Here is a 13,882-nt window from a genome sequence, read left to right on the forward strand (position 1 = left end):
CCAAAGCACTCTGCAGATAACCCTGTTATCATTAAAGGCACACTTATCGTAATTTTTATGGCTCTGGTACTGTCCCTTCCCAAGAACATGTGCGATATTTTGGGAAAAGGAAACACTTCCCCTCCCTGGAAGTGTTCAAGGCCAGGTTGGATGAGGCTTTGAGCAAAATGTATCCCTGCCCACAGCAGGGGGGTTGGAACTAGATGATCTTTAAGGTCCCTTCCAACCCAAACTGTTCTATGACTCTATGATTCTATGAGATATTAGGCTGGGGCATGGGACACCAGTACGTTTTTCTGGAAGAGCACTATTCGGATTAGAAGCTTTTGACTCAGAAAGAATAATATTTCAAAGCGTTCCTTTCCCAGACTTTCAAAATAAAAAGTAAATCTTCTTAGCCTTCTTACTAAACTTCATTCCTTTTTACAGTAGGTTGCAAAACAAAATTTACAGCCAACTCAGGGGTGCAGCGGACTTTCTCTGAGTGTCAGCCTTTAGCAGTAATCACACCGGTATTTGGCTCGTGGCTGAAAAAGTAGCAAGGTGCCAAACCACCTTGTTCTAATTAAACTTTCTGATGATACCTGATCTATTAATAGACAGCACAGTAGGACTTCTCCAGTTTCCAGCACAGATGAAGAATGTCATCCTTACTGCTCTCCTGGCAGTCACAACTAACAGCAAAGGACATGACTTACTGAAGCCAAGGAGAGATTCCTACAGAAGCCCAGCTCTGGGAATCACATATGCATAGGCTGGACTTCAGGCTGATGCTCCCAAAACTTCTGTGGTACTGAAGCAGGTGAAACATACATGTCTCAGAATGACACCACTTTCCTTAGCTTAGAAGTCCTAAGCAGAAGCAAGGGTCTACACTGGAAGGACTGATCTCTTTCTCCCAATTTTCTTGTCTTCAGCTGGCACTGTACAAAGTATATTGCTTAAATTGGTCAGGCTCCCTGCCCAGGTAATAATATTAACAAGTTCTCATTCATAGACAGGGGCTTACAATGTTTTATCACCACTGCTGAAGACATGTTGAGCCCCGCTTGCTGAGGAATTTCTGCTGAAAATAGAGAAATTATTTGCAGAACGGGAGACAATTTGCCCACAGTCAGGTGGTGAAACCTAGCCCCTAGTAAAGAAGAGCACTGAACTTATAAGAGATGGTATGTTTTGTTAATTCCTAGCAAAATCCTAACAGCAAAAGGTCGTATTTTTATCTTATTCAAGTTTAAAATATTATCTGTATACCATTTGATTCAGTTTTCTTTTTGGTTTCCTGGGGAGAGGCAGGGAAAAAAAGAATCTGGAATGGATTTTAGGAGCTGAAGACTCTTCTGGTAGATGAGTAGGCAAGGGGAATCACTCCGCTTCTCAACAGAAAGGACCACATAAACAAGCTGCAAACATCTGATACATAAGTATGTGGTGTCACAAGTTGCTCTGAGCTCCTGGGAAATGCATGTGACATCTGCAAGTAATGGATTTGTGTAGGCACGATAAGAACTGACTGAGCAAGGAATCATTGTGTAGGAGGTATGTGATGTCTCTAGGTGCAATGCAGTGGGAAGGCTTGTTACAAGATGTCCAATATCTGCATGTATTACAAAGCAACCCTATTTTTCTCCCTAAGTACAGTCTCCATCGGACAGAAATAAGTCTTCTGTAGGTCTGTGGTTTCTTCTCCTCAAAACCGCTACTACAACACTGTGTTACATGTGGACGGACATGTATGACATGAGCAGTTAAGCAACACTCTTGAACTGCCATACACGCGCGTCAGCTGCTCTGTGCACAGCAGACCAAGCCCTGCAGTACAGTCACTCGCACATTACTTCCACCACCGCAGCTGGTCTCCTTCCCTTCTCCCTGAACCCATCCCTTCTTTGTCTTCTGCTTCGCTAGCAATGCATGGGTTCTATGGCAGAAGGGACACATCAAGGAAAAAATTCTGCAAGGCAATATAAATGATTGCTTTTCATTTGAAAAGGCTCATTTTTGCTTTTTGCCACAAAGTTACATGAAAATCTACCCATGGCATAATGACACTGGGCATTTAATGAATAAGGCCCTGTGTTGCCACAAAAGAAATGTACTGAGTGACCTTTTCAGTATTTAGCTTCCACTGGCATTAATTTTATGAGGGTGAAGGTTTTTCCTTAGAAAACTGCATGAAAAAGATTTTACAGCTCTTATCAGTAGATCAAGAGGAGATGGTGCTCCACAACCTTTCAAGCACATGCTGAAACCATAAGCACCACACTTACCTCCTGGATGAAGCTCTCCAGGTGGCAAAATGCATGTACCCTGCCCAGGAAAGGCATAAAGTAGAAAGGGGCAGTGCAGTATTACACTATGAGCTGAGGAAAAATGAGACTGAGGTAGTGGAGCAGCTAGTCCACAAAAAAATGTGGGGTTTTTTTTCCAGTGTGCAATCAGATACTCAGTCTCCTCAAGATGTAAGCCAGCACTGCTTCCTTTGAGTCAGTACGGCTTTTTTATTTTGCACTAGTTTGAGAATCTAGCCCCTTGCTGAGGACAGCTGCAAGGACCTACGAGACAGTGTAATTATAAAGAATTGTTCTGGAGTACAGGGGTGTGAAGACATGGGGGCACATCCTACCACTGAGTAGCTTCTGGTTTAAGAGGACAAGAAACTCCGAATACATTGTCACTGGAAAGGGAAATAAATAAGGGATTCCTCCAGTGAAGAAAACTGAATCAAAAGAGGAGGAAATGGCACTGCCTCGGCACAGGCTGGCAATTAAAAAAAAAAAAAAAAACCAAAAAACAAGAGTGTCACACCTTGATTAGTGACAACTTGCAACAAGAAAGTGGAACGTCAACTTAAAAATCACTCAGGGAAGTAGTAGTTACCAAAATACAGAAACCTTTTTCAGTGAAACACATCAACTAATCTCTGGTCTTTGATATAAGTACTGGATTTTTTCTAAATGTATCCTGTGAAATGCAGACATTTCTATTTTCTGATTAAAACACCTAAACATGCACTTTCAGTCTCCTCTTGGGCAACAGCAAGATGTTGACTAAGGTTTGTATGAACAAGGGGCAAGTGGATTCTGCGGCGCCACTGGGAGAACACCTGGAGGTCCAAGTACCCCCTCACACTTCAAACTCCTCTTGGCCTTGTAAATCCCTTGAGCCTCTCCACAAGGTCCCATCTTTGATATGTGTTTCTTACAAGATGCAGATAGTATATTTAAACCACTACTGTATGTCCTGTATGGTAACTGGCCTGGTCTGTGTCTTATAAGCACACTGTCAAGCCATGCAAAATTTCCAGTTTTTACAGGGATGTAAGAATATTTCTCAATTCTTACTTTGTTCCAACCATTTACACAAATAGCGTCCAGTCACTCAATAACAACAGCAGATCTGACAGTGATTCACATGTGGTGGTGGGTCTCTTGAGTGGCATTTACCAAATACATCGTGTACTTCCTCTAGGGCTGCCAGAGGAAAATCCCAAACTTACTGGAATCAGCAGGATTTTTCCATTGATTTCAATCAGAGCTAAGGCTTCCTCCTTGGTCGGAGACAGAAAAAGAAAATAACTTTGTAAAACCCTTGAACTGGACCAACCTGAAAGAGGAAAGCGTCCCCAAGGGAGTTGCTGAGACAGAAGACAAAGTCCTTCTTGGGGTGTTCAGGCACTGCTTGCACTATGCTGTTTTCCACCCAGACAGCGTGCTTTGGGATGCTGTTGTGGTCAATGCCAGATCTGCCATCAGTCTCATAAAAAAACAACGTGCATCCTAAAAGAGATGATCATATATTAGCAAGCAACACATTTAAATGCAACAGCCACCCCGCATCTATTCAGTGCTAATAGTTGGCACAATAAATCATCTGTAAAACTGTCACAGCAATGAGGGAGGATTTGCCAGGGCCTGTTTATCTTTGCAGCCCCACAGCGGAGAGCACCAGCAATGGCCCAGTTTTTAGCCCAACAAGGTGGTGGTTTCCACGCCATGGGGGCACACCACGAGCTGTATGGTACATCAAGCTGTGCCCCAGCAGGCCGTTCTGTTCGCCCCAGGATTGCTAAAACAGAGCCGCAGACACGAGCCGGGAAAGTATGGGCAGTAAAACAGAGACCCAGATGAGAAACATCATTATAAGTCCCAAAGTGGGGGTCCTCCACGGCCACCCCATCCCACCAAGGGGACCAAAAGGAAGATGCAGGTGTGAGAGCGCGTCTCCCCTGGCCATGCCGGACATCTGCAAGCCGGCCCTGGAGCAGAAAGGCCCCCAGGCAAACCTCCATGGCCCTGCCTCAGCCTCCCGCAGCTGCTAGCTGCTACAGTCCCTGCAAGGCAAAGGTCAAGTGATTTAATTACTGGATGCAGATGAATAACTGGAAGAAAAATGGACTGGTATTAGCTGTGCTCACTGAAAGACTGATGTACAAAAAACCCCAACAAACAAACAAACAAAAAGCATAAATCAATTCTTTATTGCACTATAATGTTTCAGCTCTGACTCATGGCTATATGGCCAAAACCAAAAACACATTTTAGTTGGGGACAGCAAACAATCTGCTTGTTTGTACAAAATAATCTTTACAATTCTCTGGATGGGGGTGGGGGGTGAATGGTACAGCAAGTCTGCAATTTAGGAGACTCCAAGAAAAGGGTCTCCTTCTCTCCTACGGTCCCACATTATCTACAATTGTTTTAAAACTAAAACTGGCACATTGTTTCTCTGCCACTGGAACTAGCCCTCCCGGTGCACGGGGATGCCCTGTTACCCTGCCTCTCGAAAAACTATTTGCAGCCAAACAATAGCAGCTGTTAACTTCAAAGCCTCGTTTAAACACTAACATCATTAAGGCACAGCAATCTAAGGAGCAAACACTCCACTTGTGTCAAAGCACTTTAAACCAACATTGCCTCCGTGCTCATCCTTCCCCTTTTTTCCTCCCAGATGGCCCTTTGTTTGCCTGCTCCTCACAGCAAGACCTTCCTGTCACAGGGCCCTCCCCCCTCCCCAGGAGATTAGGGCTCCCCTTGCCCCCTCCCTCTCCCCTCTTTCATTTCCCCAATCTCTCTAACCACCCCAAGGAAGAGCTGGCACCTAACTTCGCTGTTGGTTTTAAAATAGTGCTGCAAATTTAAAAACAAACAAAAAAGTGCTCTAAAAAAAGCATTCTGAGAACAGGGCTTTAGCTATACTGAGCCTTTTGGTAATCCCACCCACAGCAGGAGACACGGCTCTTGCCTCCCCTGGCTCACAGACCAGGCCGAGGGGAGCGAGGCCAGTCCCAAAACCCTGCAAGTGTTCTTTCCCTTTTCGCACTGATGCAACCGCATGAAGATTAATTAGAGGTCGCTTTAGGAGGCCTGGTCCTGAGTTTTGCTGCTCTGTTAACATTTATGTGCACGTATAAGCACTCAGACCCTGAATGGGGCACCCTCCTAGCAGGAACTGCAAAAATTCAGAGAGAAAAGGGTCTGTGGCCCCGGGCAGCCAAGCAGGCCGGCAGGGCAGCTCGGTGCTGAGGGCTGCCCACCACAAGATGGGTGATGCAGCCAGAGCCAACATCTCCCAAATCACAAGCCAGCCTCGATGACCAAACCGTGGCTTCCTGTCCACATTGCGAATGTGTTGCAACGCACTGGGTGTTGATACTCGTGAAGCACATCTTGGAGAAGAAGAGGCCAACAGCACTAAGCACAAGAGCTACAAGAGGAATGCACACAAAGACAGAGCCCCTGTTTGAACGCATGCTGGTGCCATCACTAGGAAACTCCCACATGCCTGTAGCTGCACACAGGTATTTAGTTTGTCAGCAAGCCATAGATGTGCTTCTTAAAGGAAACACCCAGTGCTCGGAGAAGCCACCCTAGGTGGTGCCAGCAGGACTCAAAGCAGGGTACGAACCCCACCTCAGTGCAGCACAGTCACTTGTCTTGCACTACGCAGGCCATAATGTGAGCACATCAACAACCATTAAATAAACCCCCACCCCGACAAACATCAGGACCACTTCCTCATACTCAATGTTAACTATACTGAAGTTCACAGCAGCTTTTGTGAAGAGTCTAGGCTACTGGTTTCTTCATCTGCAGCAATGCACAACCCACACTTGCTCTGTACCTTTCAGGGAAACCCAGTAGTGCTTCCATTTCCTGCGCGTGGCCGACTCCACTTTCTTGTTCTTTTTGTGCACCAGGAAGTTTTTCACTGCCAGAGCACCGGCTTTCCGCACCGTGCCCTGGGCGGCCGTCAGGAGGATGTCGGACTGCCCCGGGGAGCTGAGGGTGCCGCTGCTCTGCTCGTCACTGAGGGCAGAGCCGGCCTCCTCCAGGTTCTCACTGTTGGTGGTGCTCATCTCCAGCTCCCGGCGGAAGTTCTCGTACACTCCCTGGCGAAGCCCGTCGCCCGTCGAGCTGCTCCCGCTGTCACTGCCAATGAAAGCCCGACTGGCTGTCGGGGAGTAACTTGAGTTGGTAGCATTGGAGCGTCTAGAAAGGAGGTCGGTGTCGGTGGCTGCTCCCTCGATCCCACTGTCAGTGAACTCGCTCCCCTCGCCTGCGTTGACGTCCTAGTTGCAAGAAAGACACAGTGTGAGGTGAAAAGCCTGGCCGAGCCTGGCCTTCTGGAGGCACCAACAGAACCCAAAACGCCCAGGTGGCACCATGTTTCTTCACACCCTCATTTTGTCTGGCACTGGAAATCCCTCGTCTCTTTTTCTTCTGAAGACAAAGAACTAGAAGAAAAGGTGGAGTAGGAAGAACTTCCAGCACAGTTTAGGAAAGACCAGTCATACATGCACGATTTCAGGTGGTGCCTCTACAGCCTTAGCATTTTGGAATATAAGACGCAGCATCATCTGTTTACATTAAGCTAAGTTAACAGTGCTAAAGGTTTTGCAAAAGGAGAACATATGGTAGTAAAAACTGGCAGTGTCAAGAAAAGCAGCAATCAACCTACGCATTTTGAAAAGAAAACATTGATATTGTACATTCACACCTATAGTTGAAGATACATTTTAGACATTCCGAGATTGTCATTTGCGAATTATATAATTAAAAAGGTACTTTTTTTTCCTCCTAAGAAGTTAATGAATTTGAGATTATTTCTGGTTTGTGCCACTTCTACATCACAAAGCCTAACAATGGGCCACATGATATCCCCTACCAAATCCCATGGTGATACACCCTACCAAAATACCACAGCGGAAGACCCTTTCTGGTCCCCAAGAACTTGCAGTTGAAGGATCAGAAGAGACAAGAATATGGCCGGCTTGAGCAAGGCAGGAAACAACACGACCGAATTCAGGTTTTGAAGGTTTAGTGGCTCAGTCTGCCCTCTGCAACAAGGCTAGCGCCCAAAGGGGGCTAATCACTGCCATCTCAGCATCCAAAGGCATCGGTGGCAGCTTCTGAAGGAGGACAAATAAAGGCCAAGCCCTGTAAGTGGAGACAACTACCTTATGTTAGGTAACAGGGAGAAGAGGGAGCCAGGGAAGATGCAAAGAGGTGAGAAATATGGCCAAAACAACAGGAATTGCAGCCTCTGCCTCTCCTGCAAGAGCAGCTGGTGCTTGATTTACAAGTTTTTTAAAAAAACAGAGGTGCCTCTGAGAAGAGGTGGCAGAATGCAGTATTTATTTTGAGAGAAAACAAGCCTCTAGGTGTTGGTTCAAGCACCAGTTTTCTCTGTGTCCAAGAGCAGCTCTGTGGAAACCAAGGAACCCGCCACTGAGCTCTGTTTGAAACCTTCCTCCTGTGGAGCAAGAGCTGGATGAAGAAACCTTAGGGGGAGGGGAGGGGTGTTGCTGAATTTGACTAACTTTTAAGGCATTAATTTGTAACGGATGGGCTCGTTCTTTATAAAGGCTACCTCTCAAGGGAGACTTGGAGTCCAGCTGGAAGAATAAGCACTTCCTTCCCTGCTCAATGAGCACAGTTATCCTAGTCAATCTGGTTATTTAATGCAACAGATAGTGATAGACAAGCTGTTCCGGACAGGCCAATATTCCTCTACTCCCACCGCATGTGAATGAGCAGAGCAGGGCTTCCTGAAGTGCATTCATCTACCCGTACAGAGCAGTTTTCACAACCACACTTTTTTCTCCTGCTGTTCCAACACACTTGTTTTTTGGAAGCCGATTATCATCCCATTTCTTGCAGCACTGCAAAGGAGGGATATCTGGAGAGGGTAACTGGTGCTGCTCAGAAACCGGTGTTTACAAAACACTGCTGCGAGTGAGTTTTTTGCATGCCATCACGAAAAGCTGGATGGTGCGACTTCTGATGACAGCCCTCCATCGGAGACCCTGTGTGTCAGGGAGCCAGGACTGGCATGGCTGCTCGGTGCTCACACGCCCCAGGCACGGCCTCTCTGCCAACAGAGACAGTTGGCAGCTACATCGGCATAAAACCGGAGTGCCAAAGAACTGAACCAGATCCCCCATGTTCGTTGAGATAGTTATTCCCATAGGATGACTGGGGTTTGCATTTGTTTTCTGGGGCCGTCTTCCTCCATAATTACTTTAAACGGAAAAAGTGTGTCACTCATATAGCATAAACAAATCTGCATTCTGCAGTGAACATCACGTAATGGTGGCAACAGAAATTATTTGAGGTTTTAGGATTTTTATTTTAGGTTAATTATTTAATAAATACACAATCTATCTCATAATTTTTTTGTCCGTGCAATACAAAAAGTATAGAGTAAATTCCAAAATTTTAGCTGATGTAACTTTTAGGAAGCATATCTCATGCTTTAACCAGAAATAGTCTGTTTAAAAAAATAAAGAGCTACTAAAAGAGACCACCAACTTGAGTGAGATAGGATTTGTCATTTTGCCAGCCAGGGTATGCACAAAACTTTCTTGGTGCTTTTTAGCAGAGGGAGTATTTTTTCAAAATCAGAAGTGCTCCCAGAGATGTTCAAGCACAGCACTGCAATGCAGGCTCTCAAAGTTCCTCATGCCCAGTGTGACACAGCCTTCTTGTGTAACCTTGGTGAGACACAGCATTAACTGCCTGTTTCCCCATCCATAAATGGGGATTATACTCTGTAACTGATACACGGGCATAACGGCTTACTATTTATAAAAAAATGAAAGGATGGAAAACTCAGAGTGAATGTTATATATGCTCATGAGCTTAAATTGTAGCACATTTTGCAAACATCTTTATAATCTTTACCACAATGCAAGTGATAGGCTAGATGGGTCAAAAGATCTTTTCAGCATAATGCTACAGCCCTGACCCTAATCTCCGTCTGCTCCTTGCACTCCCTTTTCCTCTCTCAAATATCCCGTATCAAAGACTTCTAGCCAACTGATTCAAGCCCTTTGGTAGGAGGAGGGTCTGAGCATACAAAGGTCAGAATGGTTCAAAACTTACAGCCTGCTAATATTGTTCACACTCATGAATTATGAAACGTAGCATTGAGTGAGCTTAGCATTTTCAGAAGTCTGCTGCGTGAGAAGATCCGTCTCGGGGTTAGCAGGGTTAAGAGCATTCATTGCACAGGTCTCTGACTTCTGAGTTCCTGCTGCAATGTCAGCTCGTTCTCATTGGAGGGTATGAACAGCTCTCAAGAAGCAGCCAGCATCTGCTCTGGCCGTCTCACAGTGCTGTAACCTGCATATTGAAGCGCATTCAACTAAGAGTTCAGCAGAAAGTACAGAGGTTTGGTATTGTGCTTCCACACAAATGTGCCAAGGCTGAAGGAGTAACAGTCCCAAGCCAAGCAACAAATCGTAGCAGGGTTTGATGAACACATCACTGAGGGCACAGAACTATTCCTGCAATTTTTCAAACGAGGATGCTGAAAATTAAGCATCTCAACTCCCTCCGTGAGCAGCATGGCTCTCTGCTGATGAGATCGATGTGGATACATGGGCCCATAGCTTTAGTGTCCAGCTTCAAAGTACCTACTGACATGGCCACCACAGGCTACTGCCCAGAAGCAAAGTGAACACTGTGTAACCTATTTAAAAATTACTCACGTCTCCTGCTTAGGTTCTCAAAGAGCCCTGCAGGCAACAGCAACATCTCTCTCCTCCAAGGAAGACTTATTACCGTGCCAGGTACACGACAAGATGCACCACAAAGGCTTGCTAACGAAACAGGCGTTTCAGTCCTCAGCAGAAGGAGTTACCAGGCAAAGATTCTTGAAGCTGAGAGTGAACTACAGACACGGCTCAGCCTTCACTACTCACCCCTCTGACTCCTGCCCAGCGTCCCTGCATCCCTCCATCACGATGCCGGATGGCATGTGCCACACACATCGTGGAAGCTGGGAGACAGCTGAAGACTGCAGAATGCACATTTCTGAAGCCCACAGTTTGGGACGTTATACACACTTCATAACAAATCACCAGCACGTTACTCTGGACTTGTAATTGCTATCATCAAGGGGCTCTGTTTTATTTCACTGGTTAAAAAACCCAAAAGTTTCATTCAGCTCTGTGTAAGATTCAGGACACTGCACCTGATATTTTGCACGTCACCAGAGATCTTGTGTTTTGTATTTTCAGGCTGGCAAACAGCTGTCTCCACACAGAGAAATATTTTTGCCCGGAGAGACCATCCCAGGAACCACATGCAAGACTGGAACTAAAATCTGCGCTGCCCTGCTTAGCCTTCCCACTGGTGTTTACCTAGCTTTGGGCCTGGGAGGACAAGAGGGCAAAGCAAGAGGGAGGTGGAAATCATTAAATTGGTCACACCAAGTAGAAAGCATGTAGCAAAGAAAAGAAAGCGTTATTTCCTCCAAGACAGAGAGAGATAGAGAAGTCGTGGGAATAGCAGTTCTTGGCATTTTGCAAACACAACAGGTCTTAGTCCATAGAGACAACAAACTGAACAAACAGGGAGCTTTGTCCCTTCAATTTAAGATTGCTCTGTGGAAAGCAGGGAGAAAGTCACACAACGACCACTGACTGAAGGAGGGAACTACACAGGCTGTAGTGACTGTACCACACTGTGTGCCTTGACGGGGAGTCGGTAAATAGCAGCACAGCTTCCACCAGGATCTGGGATCCCAGCTGCTGCTGAAGATGATGAAGGTGCAGCACCATTTCTTACACTGGCAGTGCTACCATATTGGTTGTCAGTGCCCAGGGTTTATGAAAGGAGGTTCAGCAGACAGTAACAGAGGGAAAGATGAGGGAAAGGTGGAATGCCTGACGCCCGAATGAGAAATCAGAGACGGACTGAATGCAGCCATTGTTACCAACAAGAACACAGGGAGGCCCAGCATGCAGGCCACGTGCCAGGACAGCTACAACAGCACTAATAGCATTTGAACTTAATGAAGTGGAATTATCACAGCCCCATCAACTGCAGAGAACAATTTAACTGATGAACCAATTGGGTAAAACATTAGTAAAAGTATTAGCAACCCACCTAAATATGTTTTTTCCTCACATGAATACTGGGTTTCATGCAAAGCAAACCAGTGGGGAATAAAACTGTAATACAAGCTACATCAAGCTAATGTTACTTGGTGCTGTAGCTTTTGCATACTCATGCAATACTCATACCTCTATATGTCCGCTACAGCCATATTTGTTAAAAAAGTCCTCCTAGATTTAAAACACACACAGAGAAACCCCTTTTGCTTTAGAAAAAATATCTACCTTCAGCTAGCAAAAATCAGGGGAAAATTCTTGGGCAGGTTCCAAGTGTCTTTGTCCCCTCGTTGAACATATTTGGTACTGGCCTCTGCCAGCAAGAAATCACTGGATGGGATAAGCCTTGCCCAACTCTCCAGCTCATGACTGGACACATTCAGAGCACTTGCAATAACAAAACACTTAACAAAACTTCCCACCAACAGCCCTGTTACAGACACTACTAAAATGGTTTGGTGAATCACTTTCTCCTGCATGACTGACAGCAGTGATTCACAGGCACTTTAGGCACATGGGACTGACTTAGTAGGAAAACTTACTTCCCTAGTATAAACAGTTCCTTATGTGGTTAATACTTCTTCCTAAATTATCCATTAGATTAAAAGTACTCGTTAGTAAAAGGCGACTGAGTGGGGTTTTTTTCCTGAAAGGAGCTCCCTCCAAGAGAATGCAAAACATCTGTACCCCGTCCTGTTTAGCAACAGAGCAATAAGGTGTTCACATTCAGCAACAGCCTGAAATTGCACATAACCAGTCTGGTTCTAGTTAGGCAAGCACCACAGAATACATTTAAAATAGATGGGTAAGCACCTGATGGTTTGCATGCTTTTATGTGCCTGGTGTCTCTCTGAAGCTCCTATGTAGAAAAAGATTGGCCTGGTAAGTGTTTTTCCTTTATTTTCAGTACTGACTCTACCACCATTTGATGGTCAAGGTGGTCTGTTAAGGTATGACTTGCTCCAAATCAAAATACAATCCTTTCTCCCCCATAACTTAAACACCTGGTAATTAATGCATTAGACAATTTATCTGTCTTGAAAAGAGTCAAAGCATCCCAAGAAGCAAAGATAAACCATAAATTGCCATTGAAACCTGAGTGGGAGAAATGGTTTTAAAGCTCCAATGGAGAAATGCAAAAGCAATTCCGTAGCTTGTTCAGTCTGGGAGGAATACAGTTTTGAAGGCTGTCAGAAACGCACTGAGTCGTGTCCACATAACTCACTGTAAAGACAGAGGGATTATAATAATGACATGAAGGAGATCTGCTACCACAGCAATGAACAAAGCCCCTCAACCAGATGCTGGGAGTTGATGCGAAAGAAGGTTCTGATGATACCTACAGACCTGTGTACCACAGGACAGTATTATATAAGAACTAGCCAGGATGCACTAGATTGACAGCAGGCTTTGGAGAACATGTTGGCCACAAACCAACATGGGCCAGCTGCAGTTTTCTGTTGGATTGGTTGGGTCTTGTCTACTCCTCCTAAGAGGGCTCTCAAGTCCAGTGAGATACAGTCATAAGCCAACTGCAATTTGTACGTGGATACCGGACTGAGATGCTGGGTTTGTTACCTCTGAGAATCCAAAGAGATCGGATACTGATATGTACAAGGAACTTTGGTTCCTACTTCTGTGCATTCAACCACATTGGTGCAACAGTTCTTCAGATGTCTGAGAGAGTCAAAATTAAACAAAAAACCAAACCCTTATATGTGTTATTAAGGCTGTTCGGAGTGGTTTAATAAGCAAGTGGGTTTTGGCCATGATTCTCTGAAATCAAATTTACTCCCAACAACAAAGGTACTAGCCCAGACCTCTAGATAGTTCTCCTAGCAGTAAGCTTCACTCTTATTATGAAAGGATGAATCACAGTCACAGGTTCCTGGGCAATAATCCCTGAGAAAGTCTTAAGGCATGGATTTCAATGGATTTTGGTTCCAGGATTCCTTTGTGAACTGGTCTTGGTGAATGCTGTACAGTATAATTTGGCACCTTGGAAAGACAGACAAGGTACTGGGTGCCAGGCACTCAGAAGATACTCAAATATGAGAAGGAGATGTGCATCCACTGTGCTCCTGTGGGACAGGCAGGTCACAAACACCATCATATCAAGCATCCCTCAACCCCATTTCTTTTGCAGGCAACTCTGACTGATATATATGGCTGTTACCTCAGTATTACACTTGGCTCCTTCGCTCCATGTTAAGCTATCATGTTAGCTTGGTGCCTCTAATACAGGGGTTGGGAACATTTTTGGTTCACTGACTCCCCAGACATTTTCCAGCTAATATGTGGGCCTTTCCAGAAAGAGAATGTCTGTAGACCACCATGCTTCCCCAAGGAGCCTGGTTTTCTTGGCTGACTTAGATGCCTTAAAGGCAAATTTTGGACCCACGGGGACTCCTGCAACAGTCAGGAAAGTACAACCCTGGAGGACTTGTCAGCTGTGAGACAGAAAATGTTGAAAATGAAACT

General features: G+C 45.3%; 1 protein-coding gene across 13 annotated transcripts in view; it reads right to left on the reverse strand.

Moving 5' to 3' along the window:
• Positions 1 to 13,882, reverse strand: part of TIAM1 (TIAM Rac1 associated GEF 1) — a 190,702-nt gene that overhangs the window by 60,938 nt on the left and 115,882 nt on the right. For all 13 annotated transcript variants that reach the window (XM_075770566.1, XM_075770505.1, XM_075770521.1 and 10 more), the window contains 2 exons: positions 6,124 to 6,571; positions 3,607 to 3,779 (listed from right to left, as the gene is read on the reverse strand). In XM_075770566.1, coding sequence (XP_075626681.1) covers positions 3,607 to 3,779; positions 6,124 to 6,571 — 621 coding nt within the window. The remainder of the gene's footprint in view (positions 1 to 3,606; positions 3,780 to 6,123; positions 6,572 to 13,882) is intronic.

Source organism: Balearica regulorum, chromosome 1 (assembly GCF_011004875.1).
Source record: "Balearica regulorum gibbericeps isolate bBalReg1 chromosome 1, bBalReg1.pri, whole genome shotgun sequence".
Classification (NCBI taxonomy): Eukaryota; Metazoa; Chordata; class Aves; order Gruiformes; family Gruidae; genus Balearica; species Balearica regulorum.